The sequence below is a fragment of the Oxyura jamaicensis genome, chromosome 4 (genome assembly GCF_011077185.1).
Source record: "Oxyura jamaicensis isolate SHBP4307 breed ruddy duck chromosome 4, BPBGC_Ojam_1.0, whole genome shotgun sequence".
Taxonomy (NCBI): Eukaryota; Metazoa; Chordata; class Aves; order Anseriformes; family Anatidae; genus Oxyura; species Oxyura jamaicensis.
Window position 1 is genome coordinate 19,522,275 of NC_048896.1, and position 18,337 is coordinate 19,540,611.

At 37.8% G+C, this 18,337-nt stretch overlaps 1 protein-coding gene across 8 annotated transcripts in view; it reads left to right on the forward strand.

The window, feature by feature from the left end:
* The window catches only part of TENM1 (teneurin transmembrane protein 1), an 895,307-nt gene that overhangs the window by 645,441 nt on the left and 231,529 nt on the right, over positions 1–18,337 (forward strand). For all 8 annotated transcript variants that reach the window (XM_035325181.1, XM_035325182.1, XM_035325183.1 and 5 more), the window contains one exon: positions 467–745. In XM_035325181.1, coding sequence (XP_035181072.1) covers positions 529–745 — 217 coding nt within the window. In that variant the 5' untranslated portion in view covers positions 467–528. The remainder of the gene's footprint in view (positions 1–466; positions 746–18,337) is intronic.

The window sequence follows — 18,337 nt, forward strand, 5'->3', positions numbered from 1 at the left end:
AAGCCTATTACTCTTCACTAAATGTCATTTTATCTACAGGAGAGTACTTCAAAACAATGAACTTCCATACTTCATATTTTAAAAGACATTAAGATGTTATTTTCACTTAAGATAAACGTCCACCTCTTTAGAGAAGAAGTAACTGTTCCATGCTAGCTTTAATACCAAATAGGTGGTTTTGTATTATACTCTGTGCAATAACTGTGCACAGTTATTGCTTGGTGTAGTGTGATAGTACTCAAGGTATGGGGGTTTTGTTTGTTTGTTTCTCAAGTTATTGTTATTTTAATACCATTTTTAAAGAGTAAGACAGTAACATTAGACATATTCAGATTCTTTCCTTGGTTGTGGTGATATAAATACAATTTAATTGGTTCATATCTAGTAAAAATAAAATTGGGCCTTTGAGAGCTAAATATTTATATGTGATATCTGAAACTGATTATTGTTTGTCTTTTTTCTGCAGGACTATTTCCTTAAGGATTTCAAGTTGCTTGTTTTCATGACTTTGAGCCTATTTAATCAGAGATGGAGCAGATGGACTGCAAACCCTACCAGCCACTGTCAAAAGTTAAACATGAAGTGGATTTAACTTACACAAGTTCTTCAGATGAAAGTGAAGATGGCAGAAAGCAAAGACAATCTTATGATTCAAGAGAAAATTTGAATGAATATAGCCAAGAGCTAAGACTTAATTATAACAGTCAGAGCAGAAAAAGAAAAACCATTGACCAATCCACGCAAGGTAAATCGTTTATTTTATCTACTAGTTACAATAATGGCTTTTTGTTTACTTGCTATGAAACCATATCATGATGTCAGCAGGCAAGCAGCCATTTTGTTTTCAAAGGTATGTGGTAATAACACACTTCTTACTGTATTTTTTTTTAACCATACTGCAATGTTAGAAGTATAGGAGTTTTTTTTCAAGTAGAAGTGCTTTTGTAGCACTATGGACCAGTGGCATTCAGCAGACCATCACTTGATAGCTACAGATAATTTTTTCTTTAGGGGTGGCTACTCTTCTCACTAGCATTGCCCGGTTAATTATTTACTACCTTTGCATGTGTTGTATGGATTTGGGTACAAAATCAACTTTGATTTTGTAGGGTATCTCTGTTTTATGTCTGCAATGAATTCAAATGCAACAATCCTCTTAACAAAATCTGTAATCTCATATGTAACCTGACATATATAAAGTTTTATGAGTAAAACTGAATAATTATTGTGTACTGTAAGAAAAAAGCAGGCGGTTGAGTTCTTTCTGGTTGGTTGGTTGGTTTTAGCATTTTGCATGATAACAGAAGTCTAGAATAAACATTTGAGAGCTTCTGATATTGCAGCCAAGGTCAGGAAAAGCTACCGTTTAGATATAGATATAGGCTGAAAACTGACTAAAGTGGAAAGAAATGGGAAGAATTTACTGCAGCACTCCCTGATAGACTGCTTCTTGTGGCAACCCATATGCTGCATTTAACACACTTTGTACAGACAAGTGGCTTATCTGTTGCCTTTAGCTCCATCACAAATTCAGGCAGGGTGGTGGTGCAAGAAGAGTATTTTTAGGAATTGGTGTACTTGTTCGAAGCAGGGAGTCTGTCCCCTTAAAGATAAAAGATCTCTGAGCAACCCCCGCCTGCTCTTCAAGGAAGTGGTTAAATTGATCCATTTTAGTGTGGCCACTATTTCTCAGCTAATAATTTCTATACTTAAAAAAAAAAAAAAAAAAAAAAAAAAAAAGTCTTCCATTCCTCAGGCAGCCAAGTCTCTCCCACATTTTCTGAGTATTAAAATATATATATATTTTTTTGAGAAGGAAATCACAAATACTCTTTTGAAGATGGAAAAAAATGTTTCCTCTGTGATGTGTAAATTAACGCAAAAAATGAGAATAGTTGTGCTACATACCTCTTATAGCCTTTCTGGTTTTATGGCAGATATTCTGAATCAAGCTACATTTGTAGTGCTGATATTGTCTGAAGGTACCTGTAATTCATGGAAGAAATGAGAGCTAGCTGCTAGAGATAGCCTCCATACATGTATATATGGTCCCTCCAGAGATTTACAAAACTGCAGTATTGGGAAAGAAAAAGTCACCAATACAAATCTCAACAAAGTATTCTGTAGAAAACTTCACCACCGTGTTTGGCTCATGACAAATGATCTTGCACTTGTCAGGAGAGTTAACCAAGATGTGTCTGTGCTGCTGTGCTGGAGATGATGCAAATGTACTTGTAGACCTACTTAAAGCAACTACCTTGCTCCTGACAACTCGAGCACTGAAAGCATTGCCTCTGCATTGTCAGGCCTCTGAATTGCTCCTTGAGGACAGAGCTTTACTGCTGTTGTGACCCATGCTAGCTGTAGCTCCACCAACTCGGACAAGTATGTAAGGGTCGTGATTGCTCTGCTCAGGCATAGGAAAGCAGTCTGTGTGGCCTGTGCTGAATTTATTCTTCCACAACAGTGCCTCTGAAAGCAATCATGTTAATAATTTTGAAGAAATGGACAAATTAGTGTGCATTCTGCGAGAAATTGTCAGGCATGAACTTACCTCACTTATTCGGGACTGGTGTGTTAGGAACCAGATGGATGCTTTAGCATACCAAGTATTTTACACTCACGTTGTAAAATGATTTTATTGGAAATACATGGGCCAAGATTTTTCCAGGCAAATTAACTTCTAGGAGATATCACATGAATTTGCAGGTCTTCTATTTTACAAGCATTTGTATTTTACTTAATAGAAGCAATGCAGTCTTATACTGGTTCAAACTAGAGTATAAGGCTTGATGCCTACTTTTGCAGCAAAGCTCTTGAGCCTATGCAGTAGATTGTCAATATATAGGTAAGCTTAAATACTTGCTTACCTTGAGGCATCTTCTTACCTTAATTAAGTCTAGGTCTGTATGTTATTAAGTAATATTTATTGAGCACAAAGATCTTTTTTAAAACATACACCTGTATATTGGTTTATGAGGATGCAGTCAAACGTTGCTGTGCTAGAAGTCACAGTTTTGTCCTCTGACCAATTCAGTTTGTTGCAACCCAGTTAGTAACTGCACTGCTAGATGTATCTGTTCAGCTTCCCACGAATTCATCTCTGTATCTCTGTGATTTAAATCATATAGATTTGTCCTGCCACAAATTGAACCCAAATGTTTGGCCTGGCAAGCATCATTGCTTTGAAATGTAAAATGTGTTGAGTTCAAAATTCAGGCAAGAGCAAAGAAGGTTGTAAAGCTGAGTGTAAAATTTCAGACTGCAGCCAGAGTTTGATTTGATTGCAGTTCTAATGTGCTGTTTCCAAAAGGACAGCCAGAGTTCCTGGCGATTCTTGATATTTGCTCAGTCAGTATTGAGAGGTTAAAAAAAAAAAAAAAAAAGGCAGGTTCTGTTTTGGACTATGCAGCTGGCACAAATCCATTGAACTGTATATGGAATTTGTTTTATATGCATTCTTTTCTAAAATTCCTCTTCAGAATCATTAACAAACTTTTTCTTATGGTTGGCACATTCTTGGAATGTAAAACAAGACCAGAAAAACAAAGGTCCCTCTTTTCAAAAGGGATTGTTCTGCAAGGAGAAAGCCATAGCGTGCAATTGCTTCAGACAATCATTGCCTGAAGAAAGTCTTACACCTGAGAAAATTCTAAATATTAAAAATTCTACTTTTTTTAAGTTAAAGGGGCATCTCCAGTTTATCTGCAAGTATTCTTCTGCAGCTGAAATAGTTGAAATAGTCTGCAGTTGAAATAGTACCCAGTATTTGATGAACTAATGGATTGCAAAATTAGGGTAAAATCCATGAACTTTATGCATGAAAGGTGTGAAAATAGTTGAGAAAACAGGCACATAGTTATAGTCATGAATAAAGTGATAATGGTGATGAGTGAGACAGAAGTCAAACATGAATTCTAATGATGGAATGTGAGAAGAACACTTCAGAATAAAAAATTAATAGAGAGAAGCTTGTACCAGGAACAAATAAGTACCAGGAATAAATATAAGTACATGTTTGTGGTGATTTTGTTTTTGTGAAAAGAATCATTAATTTAAATGTGTATGGAAACTGGAAGAATTTGTATCTGCATTAATATCCATAAGGACATTGTATTCTGCTACCTAACCACAGTCGCTTATATAGAATAGGCTGGGCACTTCTGAATGTAGTAAATAGCTTCAGAATTAAATGCGATTTGTAGCTGAAAATATTGATACAGCTCAGCAATTTCTTGAAGGTTTTTGTTTGTTTTGTTTCATTTACAAGCAGTTTGACTATTTCGTTGTTACTGTCAATATTCACGATTTATTTCTATGAAAACTTTTGATTGTAATCTGAGGTTATGTAAAATTATGATGTGTGGGTATTTGTGTTTGCATATATAGACAATCTGTATAAGCCAGAACTCTGCACAGCGTGAACTCAAAGGAAATGTTTACAGAGGTCTCAAATATATCCTGCAGTATTGACTGACATTGCTAGTATTTTTGAAAACTTCTTTTCATGTCAAAGCTTTGTTTGAAAAGCTATGTGATCTTGGAAATTGTAAGTTTCTTGGTTTTAAACATTGCAAACAATACCCAAATACAAAATACTTAACTTTTGCACTAAACTTCTAAACTTCTTGCAATTTCTGAAGTTCTATCTCAAATCTTAACTCCTCAAAGATTTCCTAGTCATTTTTCACAAATTTAATAGGTAGCAATATGAAAGAAAAACTCAGCAGCCAATATGGAATTAATCTATCACAAGCTTAATCTAGATCTTAATCTAATCTATTAATCATTTAAGCAATGATTTCTGGGTGGTATTCCTGAAGTCTATTATTGATTTCCATCCTGAAGTATGTGATACAAGATCAGTTGCATCTCTGGGGTTATTTGTGTCAGAACCTTGTAGTTAGCTGACAATTTAGACCTAACAAATGACACCACAGACTGTTCCAAGATGAGTTAAGATTTGCTGGCCTAAGAACTAGGTATGAACAGGTACAAAACTCTCCCAACAGTGTCATTCTCTCCTGAAGAGTCAGTGCTAATTGTATAATGAGAGCATCTTAAAATACATTTTTTTAATCACTGGAATGTTCAAACTCCTGTTTATCTGAAGATATGTAAATCTACAGTATCTCATCCTGGCAAGAAGATGTTCTGAAGTTATTTCCTGGCAGACCCAGTATCATATAGCTTGTGAATATTGGCAAACATAGTAAATTAACTCTTGGAAGAATTGGTAATACAGTGTTTTGTACTTGAAAGAGATGGGATAGAATTGGCAAAAAACACCAGAAATGTTGTTCTTTTAAGAAAACTCATTGATGGACCTGGCTGCGAGGAAAAAAAGTGCTCACAAATGTACCAAACACATTTTCACATTGAGCTTATTTGTGACATGTTTACATCATTAAATCTCTGTTTTCTTCTACACCTTTCTGTGTTTCCATCAAAGTAAATATGAAAGGAGTTGTATTCCACAAATATTGGCCCTACAAAGGCTTTATTGCTTTTAGGCTAATTATAGATTTGTAGAAAACACTGTTTTAGAGGAATGAATCCCTGATAGGATAAGCATCTGGGATTGAGTCATTCACATGATCAAGTTTATTGATCGTTAACAAAATGAGCATATGGCAGTAAATTTCTGGTTAGATGAACATGTATTTCCTGGCAAGATACATTGAACTGCATTATGGGCAAGGCAAACTGGATTTATTCCTAGGAAGAGAATCCAACAGCAAACATTTTCTGGTTAATCTGTCTGGAAAAAGTCAGCTTTGTTAGTATTCCAGGAAAGGACATTTTAGAGTGCTTCACAAAAAATTTACATTTTCTGCTTTCAGTTCAAGAACTGAGGAAAACTTATCTTTGTAGGACAAGAGCTGAAGATTGGTAGGTGTTTTGGAGAAGTTATATGAAATTGTCTTAAGGAGCAAGAGGTAAATAGGTCAAGCTGATGTTCAAAATCTTCCTTGAACGAAGAGGTGTAGGTTACAAATGTCTCTTCAGCATGAGCCCAATTCTGTTTCATCCCTGATTTATTTTTTTTAGCTCACTGCTGGTACCATCAGATTCTCATTCCTGCACTCCGTAGCATTGCAGCCCAGATGCAGATATGTAGGCAACAGACATATCCTAGTGCTGAATAGCAGTTTCTTTCCCTAGGAAGGAGAAACTACATGTGGAGTGCAGGAACCGGTGGGCTGCTTTGTTATGCTTCACAGTTCAGCAAATTTAAGCTTACCAGGAAGGAAGATTTAAACATATGCTACTTTTAACTTCATTGTTCTATAAAACACTAGAATAATAGTTAAGCATAGCGTAAGTTCATGGTCTCAGGAGCCCTCTGGGATGAGATGGATGCCAGCAGAATGGCTGTGAGGTTCGGCATTTCTAGTAGACATTTGGAACAGCTGATTACTTGACACTCATATTTACAGCCTGTGCAATTTGGCATAACTTTACTGAAACTTGGAAAGCTGAGTCTTATCCACATGAATACTGGACTTGGTGCTTTGAAACTTCCATGAAGGCAGTGTAAGAAGGGAAAATGTTGTGTCGGGGCCATCCCCAAACTCTGGTATTAAGAAGGCAACAAACAACTATTGTCGGTGCTGAGCTGGTGTTGGACAAAGCAGGGTAGAAGAGTTCAATAAAGCTCCTACCTGCTAGTTGCATGTTTTGCAACTGACAGTATTATTCAGTGAATAAAGACTATCAAAATATAGAGCATCATAATGGTTACTGACATGTAGACAGGACACGATAAAGTGCATTTTTAATATTTGCACCTGGAGGGGAGATCAGTAGTTTTGAAAAGAAGGAAAAATGTAAAATGGAAAGAAAAAATCTCCCTTAGAAGAACCACTACTATTCAGTCTTGTAGAAGTGAGGTAGTTTTGAACACCTTGGGTAGTTTACTTCTGCTCCCAGTATGATGAAAATTGTGGGTTAATGAAGGGTGGGATTTATAATTATTTATTTATTTCTAATTTAAAGTGCATAATTTGTTTAGAGCTGCATATTGACATGTTGTGGGAGGTGATTGTGTTACTGTGGAATGAAGCATTCCCAAGGTTTGGAAGGAGAAGGTAGGAACAGGTTAACTACAAAGGAAACCAATTATTTTTGTGAGCAATCTCCTGGAGACTCCATCGTTTAAGAAAACAGAGAAGATTTTCTTTGGTTATACATTATTATTAGATAGGTCTTGTATCAAAAATGTCTAGGTACTTCGTATCATCAGGTTCTGTTCTCTCTTGTTTGTAAATGCCAGACATATAACTTTTAGCCTTTTAATGTTGTCTACAATGTTATTTCACTAATTTAGAAAGTCTCCTGGGAAGTTAATTGAAGCAGCTTTTGTATGTGAGCACTTCAGAGCAGCAACCTGAAGCACAGCACAGGAGCAGTGTCTGTGTGATGATGCACACACAGCCTGTACCGTGCACTCTCCTCGTGAAAGGGACTCAGCTGTCAGCAGAGCAGGGTTTATAGGTCCTGCAGGTTTCTGGGCTGTATGCTAATGGACAGAAGTGATAGCTAATAAGCTCCATCTCGTGCTGCTGTGTTACACCATCTGGTCTGAGTGTTTATGAGATTCACGCTCCCCAAAAAAAGGTTACATGTGAGGCAGAGTAAAAGAATCCACACTCCTAAAGCTTTAGCCTGTTGTCTCCTCCTGTATTCCCTCCCAAAGATACGGATTCCTGTTGTGCTGTTCTGTGCTTTCTTTGGGTCGTTGTGGTCTAATGATGATGAGGTTACTGTCTCCCAGAGAAGAACAGCGTGATGAGCACTTCCTTGTGGCTGCCTGGACTTCAGCCTTCTGTTCTGCACGGGGAGTATCTGCAGACTCTAAGGAGAGGAAAAGAAGCACTTAGTTTCAGGCCTCCTCAGGACAGTCTTTCTTGGTTTGCCAATTGGAAATTTCTCTCCTTGGAATAACTGGGGTGAGGAAACTGCATTTTGAGGCTTCATTTAAAACCTTATGGAGGGAATACTTTTCCTTCCCCTCATCAAATCAAAGTACACAAGCAAAACTGAATGTACAAAGAGAGTTTTCCCCCAAGACTAGAGGGGGTGCTCCCTTACAGGATCTCAAATGTGTTACAAAACCTTGTAACCTGCTGGCACCATTCCTGTAGTGCTGCTTCCAACCTTACAGTGTGTACCACCATCTTAGTGAAAAAAATGCCTCGTAGTATCAAAAGTAGCTTCATTCTCATCAGTAATTCTTTTGATTTTAAAAGTGAATATCTGACAAAGGGGAAAAACGAGAGAAAACTACTGAGAAATGAAATAAATGAGAGAAGGATCACAGCGCATTTCCAATCCCCTGCTAACAAATCTCATCTAAGGAATAAAAAAGCATTCTGTAGACATTACACAAGCTTAACAGTCCATTTGTTGGTGTACAGATACAAAAGACAATCCTAATTCCCATCCTCTTCTCTGAATCATCGATTTTCCATGGTGTAAAATGCCAGGAATCATAGAAATAAAAATCAGAAGGGGAGAGTAACTGTAAGAGAAACCAAGATATAGCAATCCTAACAGTAACCTGTACCTAATACTACTGGAATACCTACAGTAGAGGCTTAAGCTTTTGAGTTAATATGTTGCATACTCTGGCTTGGGGTTCTGCTTCTCAGAGCCTGAAATGATACCTGCAAAATGCTCTTGCTATATTAATAGTGCCTCTTCCTGTAACACTTAAAAGTGTCCATGATCTGTTGTAAGGTAAATATATATATATATATATATATATATGCACAAGCATAAGGACATTATGGCTAAGCAAGTATTATAGAACATGGGAGCAAGTGAATAGCTCTGCATTTGTTCTTCAAGCCATTTTATTGTAGGTACTCTTGCTGTGTCTTTTATGTCACTCTTGAAACAAAGTAGAACCATTTTATTTTCTGGAACCAGAAGTCTGGTTTGCTTATGTTCCTTTATAGAGCAGATGCTGAAACAAAATAACATTTCTTCGTAGGGTTTCTCAATTATGTATCTGTCAGAAGATTTTGTGAAATAAAGAACTGTCAAGAAGTAGCTCAGCGAGTTGATAACATTGCTGGGAATGTGGTTAAGCAGCAGGATGGGTGTATTCTAACTCATTTAGAGCTTGAATTAGTTTTTCTTTTGAGAATTAGACTCAAATACTTTTGAACTTTGTTCTGAAGGCATTATATGTGAAATAAATTGTGGATGTGATTTAAAATCTAAGGTTCTTCTTTCAAAGCTTCAGTTTTATTGGAAGCTGCTCAAAAATCAGTTTCCTGCTGACTGACACTCATTAGGAATGTTCCGCAAGTGGATGAAGCGTCTTTAGCTCAGATGGAAAAAACAGCATGAAAGGAATAAGGTAGTGTTGAACACCACAGATTGACTGTTTCACCACCCCAAGCATCAGTTACACAATAAAACATTGAGTACTGACAATTCTAGCTGTAGCCTGTCTGAGAGCAGAAAAGCAGCATCAGATTATGCTGCCCATGGTCCCTGGAAGTGGGGCAAATCTGTCTCTGAGCCCAAGTGCCTAAAACATCCTTCCTGCATGCCTGGCAGTGGAGACGACTCTGTACCTCCCTTCTGTGAGCACTTTCGTAACACAGAAGTGTGGTACAAACTCTGCAGAGCTTTTCTGGCAAAGCAGATAAATGGGAGTGCTATATTTCATGATCAGTCTTTAAAGTACTTTACTTAGTAAAGTGCCTTTCCTGGAATTTTTAGAGTGCTTCCTAACAGTAGAAGTAAAATAATAGAAATCAAATAATAATGAACAATGAATCACCTGTAAAATCCTAGAGATGTTTCGGGTCATTACACTTTCCTGTAGATGCCATCCCTATGTATCACAAAGTATGTATGCATGATATGCCCCCATGAACACACTGCTGCCTCTTGGACAAGTAGCCAGGCAATAGAGGTGACCTGCTAGAATCCTTGCACTTGCAAAAAATATGTAGCCTTTTCTTTTAGAAGGCTACCACTAAATGAAAAATTAATGTAGTCTTCTCAAATGCTGAGAAAAAAAATGCTGTAGATCATGAAATAATCTGCAAAACTTCTGCTGATAAGGTTGGGTTTAGCTGAGCTCGCTGAGGTTAATCTATTCTTATTTTCATCTGATTTTAAAATTTATTTTAATTCTCCCACTGAATGGAGAATTCTTTATTCTCTGGATTTGCTACAGTCTTTCTCACTTGATCAGACACAATTTACGATTACTTTTATTATACAAATGAAGATGCACTGGTCTAAAAGTGACCAAAATAAGAGAATAATATGGCCCACTGTGCTTAAAGTACATGATTTATGGGAGAGTTTTATTTAAGCTTTCTACCTTTTCTCCATTATTGATGGATTTGGCTTTCATTGCTTACAGTTCTTAATGGACAGCAACATAAGCAGCAGAATAATTGCCAGAAATGCTGAAGGCTCCAAATATTTTAAAAGGATGAAAGCAGTTGGTGTTCAGAAGTCTGTAAAAACATGAATTCCTGTTCATTTTAAATTACAGAAAAAAATAAAGATTCACGTGAGATTTTCTACATAGCATAATTTAATAAAATGTAGCCAAGAAGTAGATTTTGTTACGTATAAAAGTTCTAGAAATGGAAATTCATATCACATAGTGAATGATCATTCACTGTTATGTTCATTTCTTAATTCATTTGATTTATTAGTAGTTTCTCATTTTCTTTTTCAAAAAAAACAGTAGTGGATTTTTGACACACAAAACTTTTTTTTTTCTAGCTCTTTTGAATCTGATAACATCTTTTTCTTTATGCTCATAAATAAAAATAAACTCTCCTCCTTCAGTCCCACTGTGGTGGCCATTGTTCCTCGGAGCCAGTTGCCAGGCGTTTGCCTCAGCTAGCCAGAGGGTTGTGCCACTAGCAAAGATATCAGCAAGCAGGCTGTACATTTGAAATGGCTACCTCTGAAAATTTTTGTTACTCTAAATAAACAAGATGGTCTGTGACAGGAAACATTGGAGTTGGGGAGAAAATGAGAGGGTGACATTGGACACCTCCATGCTATTTACTTCTTCCAGAAACAACAGAAGCAACATATTTATTGCAGTAGGGCTGAGCATGCCTTCAGGGATCTAAAAGCTTATTTAGCTAATTTTCTGCTTTGTATTTTCTGCTTTGTTGGTAAGACTAACATAGGGGATAGGTCTGCTTACTGCAGGCTGTTTCTCCAGTTCATGAATTCCTGGCACCCGTCTGTATATCCTACAGCTGCACTAGAGCTCAGTGCAAAGCGAGTCGTGTCTGCTTTGGCCAACTTCTCCATAGCATTGTTCCCGCTCTGCAGTGAAGTATTACTCAGCCTTGGATTCGCCTGTGTGATGAATATTCATTTGACAGATAATTATCATCATCCCTGAACAGCTCCACTCAAACCAAACTTCTCACACCACCAGTCATTTCTGGCACTGTTTTGACAGTGTGAAGCTTATGGTTTCTCATGCTTAACTAATGCTCCAGCACCAGCGTATCAGATGGGGTCAGATGGCCATGATGAGGATTAAAAAACACTGCCTTTATACACTTGTGGGTGTTTTAGGAAAAGGAAAAAGAGGCATCTGCCACTCATGTTTACATGTGCTACCTTAAACTGCACACCAGAATGAGGGCAACAGTGCACTGGGCAGAAACAAGGTGATGCTTTGCTGGAACTTGGTGCTCCAATTTAGAATGTGTATTGCAATTGAGTGTTCAGGCATAATATTCCAACGTTTTCAAGTTTTTCTCAATGATTATAGGTATTAAAAGAAAAGTCAGTCTTTAAATTGGCTATAGGAATGGATTGGTCTGGACTTTCAGTTGGAATAATGTTGCTAGCAAGTACCTATGTTTCAGTTTAATTTTATGGTCTCTTTAAATGAATTATATACATAAAATATATTTTAATGGCTAATAAGTCTTGCTCAAGGAGGGAAAAAAAAGGAATATAAAGGCTGTTGTCTTTCTTTCGTGTAATTATTACATTAAACTTCAAAAGTAGCTGCAGCAGCAGTGGCAAGAGATCAGTCAGCATCTGAAATGGTCAGACATCAGTAATGGGTGCTTTGCAAGTGATATATTTACCGACTTGGCGTCTTTGGCAACATGCAAGATAATTTTACAGTGTTTATATCATTCTGAAAAAAAAAAAAAAATCTCAAACTTGCTTAAAATCTGCCTGCTGTAATTTTAGCAAACTAACCTAAGCAAGAAGGCAGGTCTGTAAAACAGAAAAACACTGATTTGTGAAGTTTTCTGGCCAGTATCTCTTAATTTTTTCTGTAGCAGTGCATCATCAGGTGGCTTTTCACTTGATGTTCTGATTTCTGTCATGGAGTCCACCCCACCCATTTGTTCCTTGCTGTTTGTGCATTGCCCATTTTCAAGTGAAATAAACCAGAGAGATGAGGGAAGATTTCATTGATGCGTGATGGACGTACTCTTCTGAATGTACTTGCAGTTGAAAAGATGGTTCAGAGGAGTATCTGTTATTAGCATGGAGAAAAAGGTTCTTTGTACTGTGCTCGCCTTCTTCATTACAGCACTGCAACTCCCTGTTTATCATTGGTGGTATTGAGTCTTCCTCCTGTTCAAAGCCGCCAGCTCCAAGCCTTTTCTTCCTTCTTCTCCACTCCACTGTAAGTTCTGCCATTAAAGGGCATCTCATCCTAACTCATTGATCAGTTCTTCGTGTTTTGACTGAAATAAGTCAGACTGCTTTGCAAGTACAGTACAGTCAGAGAGGATCTTGTTATGTTTTTAGAGAGAAGTGATTTAAGCTTCTAGAAACAAACTTCTCGATACACTGCTTGCAGTCTGTGCCAGTCGTCCTGCTTGGCTGTGCTGGTTGTTTCCTATTTGTGCTGTCACTGCCATGTCTCGTATCAGGCACAGTACGAGGTGGTGCAGCTTGGGAAATGGTGAAGCAGTTGGCAGGGAAATGAGACCATACTGAATGATAGATAACACCAAGAAAGGCAAAACTCACATGGGACTTGTGCCCTTTAGGGACACTGTTACTCATGAAGACTGAACTCAGCAGGTTTGCATGAAACAAATTTATTAGGAAAAAGCAATGGAAAAGAGCTTTAAGGTCTATTTAAACGTAAAACTGTTAGATAACAGAAAGCTTTGTACAAAAGGATGTTTAAGCATTTCCTTTTTTGTTACAAGGCTAGGTAGTAGCTTGTGTTTTTTCTGATGTATTTATTTCTGTAAAACAGCTAAGGCTGAAGGGAAATAGGGACTAAATGCTATAGGCTTTCACTTTAAGCCTCTCTATTCTGCAGATTTTGTCATAAAAGGAATGTTTGTTGTATGTCTGAGGTCAAAATTGTAATATTTATAATTCCACATTTTTACTCTTCTTTTTGTTTGTTTTCCCCTCCTTTGCATAGTAGGGTATACGCATGAGCTGTGCTTTTCACTGCATGCAACAGCGGCTGCTGCAGTCCTTCCAGAGCAGCAAAAAGCAGAGCTAAAGCAAAGCATGCTTCTACAGAATGAAGCCAAAGGAATCAAGACACTGATCCTGCCGTGTTCTTCTTCTGCGATCCCCTGTGTGGTTCAGAATCCCTCAGGTGCAGGATAGGGCCCTTTTCGAGTCAGAACACCTGTCTCTATGGGGCACATTAAAGCTAATGAAAGTTATCTAAAATGACTGCACACTTTTTTTTTTTTTTCTTCCCTGTATTTGGAAATGTCTTTGTGGTTCAATACACAGTTGCGCTCATTTGTTCTTGAATTTGGTGTTTCCCTGGAGTCTCTTTTTTGAGTGCTTTCTCCCTTCTGTGTCCCTTTTCTGATCATGGCTTAATTACATTTTAAATGCCTTCTGTGTTACTGTCTCCACCACCACAATTAGTTCACCTCCAACTGTGTGAATTTTTTTAATAAGGAGGCACGAAGCATTTGCAGCAGTACTGAACTTGAGCTTTGCTTATCTGCCTGTAGCAAACCTACCTTCAGGGCATGGAAGACTTTCCAGGGCTGCTGTAGGCTAATCTGGTAGTGAGCTATCTTGCTCTTTTGGTTTCATTCACTTTCGCTGGGTTAGAGTACTGTCAGCTGCTGGGGAGGCTCCTACCTTCAGCTCTCCCAAGCTCATCGATCAGGCAGCAGCTTTGCAGAACCGGGAGCTGTGGTGCACAGACAGACTTTGCTTCCCCCTGCTGAACTGTGGGCCACGAGAACAGAGCACAGGGGATAGAGGCCACTGGTGTGCATTTTGTGTTCCACCCAAAAAAGTCTCAAAGGCAGATGCTGGCTTTAGAAGCTCTGTCTATGCAGAATGCTAATTCTGTGGGTTGTTCCTCCTGTAATTTTCAGCCTGTTAAGACCCAAACAAATTATGTCATTTTCTAATTTCCTTTTTTTGGGAAATTTGTCCAACAAGGTTGTTTAGTAACCAGCTTCTAGCTCCCATGTTAGGGAGCCAGCCTCCCAGCCATTCATAGACATTAGCAATACAAATTGCGCATTTATTTACTGATAACGGGGACTTTGTTTTACTCCTGGATAGGCAACATTATCTGCGATTTGCATTAGAAAGAGCAGGTGCTTGCCTGCTCATTTTCAAAGGAGAGCAATCACATTTTAATGCTTACCTGTCAGTGGCTTGTTATGTGCTAGGTATCAATTAGATGGCTGTGTCTCTGTGAAAGGTAAAGATGCTATGTGGTTAAACCCCGGGCTGGTGTTTTCAATGTCAGCGATTAGAATAGCTGCTAAAATGAGCGTTATATACCCAAATAAACCGTTTAGTATATTAAAACAATGAGAACTTACGTTAAGAAAGGGCAAGGGCATTGAAGAGGTCTAGAGCTAGGAAAAATACAGCCAAGTGCTCCTACCCCCATAAAAACACTGGAGGTATTTCTCAGTTCACAAAGCTTGGATATGTTTTTGGCGACAGATGGCAGAGACTTGCAGCACTTCTTCAAACTTTGTGAAAATGTACCGAGGTCTTTTGATTTGGTGTGCTTTGGAATTCTTCTCATCCTTTATTCCCTTTGGCACAGTACAGGAATGACAGTACTTATTCCCTCTTTTGGAGCTCTACAAATCTTGAGGTGAAAAGTGAGATGAAAACAGATCTTGGTATTCTAAACAAATATCCCTCCTAACATACAGGGAATTGGGCATCTTGTAGTACCTATTTAAATAGCTTAACAGCATAAAGACAAATGCTACTGGAATAATTTTGAAAAATGTTATTGGAGGTAGGCTGTTCCCTTCTGTGATCAATTTCTCTACTTTAACGACCCTGAATTTTGTAGATCCGGTGTTATATGCTTAGGAGCTTTATTATGTTGACATAAATGGCTGAGATTTTCATCTTTCCTTCGTAACCACTTTGTGCATTTTAGGGTGTAATATGTTTTAAGAACAGTTTATTTAACTTAAATAGTAATGATGCTGGGTGATATTTAAGCAGGATTACCACAGTGTATTTTCTGGGCGTGCACACCTGCAATAACTCCACCATTTTCAGCTGAGATACCTTATTTCATCTTAATATGAGAATATGAGTCTTTTTAAGTTAAGTAACTTACTAATGGAATGTAGTGTAAAGAAATAATATCTGGAAATATTAGAAAAATCTAATAAAGATCTTGGGGGGATATGAGTTAAACAGTTGGAAAATGGTTTCTCTGATCATGCCCATTAAAAGGAGATATGCAAAAACAATTATTTCCATTAAATTGTTTTAATATTACTTAAACTGCAGCATAGCTGACCTTCACATCTGAACTGCTGTTATTGAAATCCCTATGGTAAACTGAACACTCGAAAAAAGAAGAGAGCAGAAATGGTCAGAATTTTTTTGAAAGGAGTTTAATCTCCCATTTCTTGATCAGATGGAACATTTGATGACAAACCCCTCAAGAGCTTTTGGGGAAAGAGGGGTTATTTGACTGACAATCTGTATCCCCAGTTGGCTAATCAAATGCAATGGATGTGCCAAGTTGTCTTTCATATGTTCTCATCGATGTCAGGTTGGCAGCTGGATGTAATTGGACGTGAATGGAAGTACTGAAGAGTTTGCATGCAGGCTTTCTCCCTTTCTTGTTCCAGGATTAATCAGAAGAGTGTATTTGTTGGTCTAAATGTTCCTTAATTGTTTAATCTAAATTAAGGTATATACTGCATCCCTAGTAGATGTTCATGTGTTGAGATGTACACCACAAGTAAATTTTTCAAAGATCTGGAAAAAAGGGGGGGAAAATGCAAATGTGTGCACTTGTAATCCTAAATAGTTCAAAGTTTCACTGTCCTAAACTCTGAAGTAGGAAGTGTCTCATGGTTTGAGTTGTTTTTTAGTGGAAAAGGTGATCACACGTTAAAAAATGTTATTGAATGTTCAGGGAAATGGGATATTTTGACAGTGAAAAATGAATCAGTGTGATTGGATTTTCAAAATCATGAAAGAAGGTTGGATTTCTAGGTTGATTGTTAGAGCATAACCTGGTGTCTCTTGAAAACCTCACCTAGGAGATGGTTTTAAAATGCTTTGTTGTGCTCTGATACTCTTCATTGAAGGCACCGAGCAACCTGATCTAACTTGGCCTAGCTCTGAGAATGGGAACAGGCTGCCAAAAATCCTTTCAAGTTTAGTTATTTTAAGGTTGTACAATTCTATATTTATATAGTTCTGTGTCAGTATTTATGTATATGTAATATTTCACACTCGTGTATTTATATATATAAAGAGAAAGAAGTACAAAATTAGGTATATTTTTCTGCCAATCTTTGACATTCCACCAAGAAAAGGGTGGATGAAAATTTAAAATTTTGTCACCATTTGACAATCTTTTCAGCTGTGGGTGCCTGAGAGAGGAATCAGATGTACTTTCAGCTTACAGCATTTACACTGCTGATTCCTAAGGTACGAAGGGGCTGGTTGGCAGCAAGTGCTCTGACCAGCGCACTTGGTGATGCTGGAAGCCTGCAGGCTGGTGTTTGTCAAGCTTTTACCAATGTAATCAGAAAGAGACAAATATTTATGTCTCTAAAGAGCTATGGAATACTTGTTCTGGTTTGTTATGTTTTTTGACTTCTCAGAAATCACAACAAATAGTTCACCCTTCAGAACCAGCAAGCGTCTGTCAAGCTTTACAAAGCTGTCCTGATGCTGCTGCCTTTTCTCTCTCGCTAGCAGCTTTTTCATTTCTGATTTGTTGGTAAATTCTCTGCCCTGAATTTCCAGCAGATTCACAACAAGAAGGAAAGGATACATATGCTAATCCTGTCAGAGGTTTGTGGGTTTGGGTGAGGGTGCTAGGAGCTATTGCTCCTCTGTTTCTCCTGTTCCTGGGGCGGCAGGACTGTGACAGCAGGGACTGATTTCCTGTTTTTTGTCTGCTGAATGCAGAGCCCGGTGCTGGGGAGAGCCTTTCAAGGGATTCTGCCTCCAGGTGCTTACTGTAATACCCCCCTCTATTGGAAATACTTCTTCCTAATTTTCAGGGTTTTTTAAGATTCATCAGTTGGAACGTGAACTTTGTCAGCGGATGAAAGTCCTACAGAAGCTTTGCTCCCATTTGTGTTGTTTCAGACCTGAAATAACTCTTAAGTGTGTTCACTGGGTGTCACCCAGGGTGACACAAACCACCTCCCTCCACTCCAGCCTGCCTCTGGGCAGAGTCAGACCTCTAACTTCAAAGGAAAATGGGTGATAGATTCTGTAAGCAAATTTTCATGTCAGTAGACCTCCGTACCTTTTGGTGAAAGTCAAGGTGAGACAGTTGTGCTGGCCCGAAGCCCACATACTATCTTCTTTATGTGACCCCCTGGCATCATAGACATTTTTTCTGGATTTACAGTAATGTAAATGAAATCAGTTATAATGTGCTTTGTTTGTTTTTAATGTATTGTCTTCTAACACTTTCTAAGTCAATTAAAATTGTACAGGTATCTACACTTTTTTATTCAAAAAGGGCTTTGATGCTCACAGAGCATGTCAATGGTTCTTCTTGAATTTTTAAAAGGAAACAAACTCAGTACTTTTAGAAACAAAACATGTATTTTTAAAATGTTTTACAAACCAAAACCAAAACTGTTGGTAGAAATTAATTTCATATTTCCATCCTTATTTCTATTAGAAAGCAATACCTGTTGTGAAATCTCTAAGACTGATGTTTGAATGAACGTGATGCTGCTTTAAATGTAATTGTGTTCAGAAATTACTTCCAGAAGTTTGTAGATATGTAGCAACAATCTGAGGATAATTTCACATTAAAAATTGATAGTATACAATTTACACTCTGTTAAAAAAAATTGTCAGTCTTTCTTAAATGAGAAAGAGGCTTCCA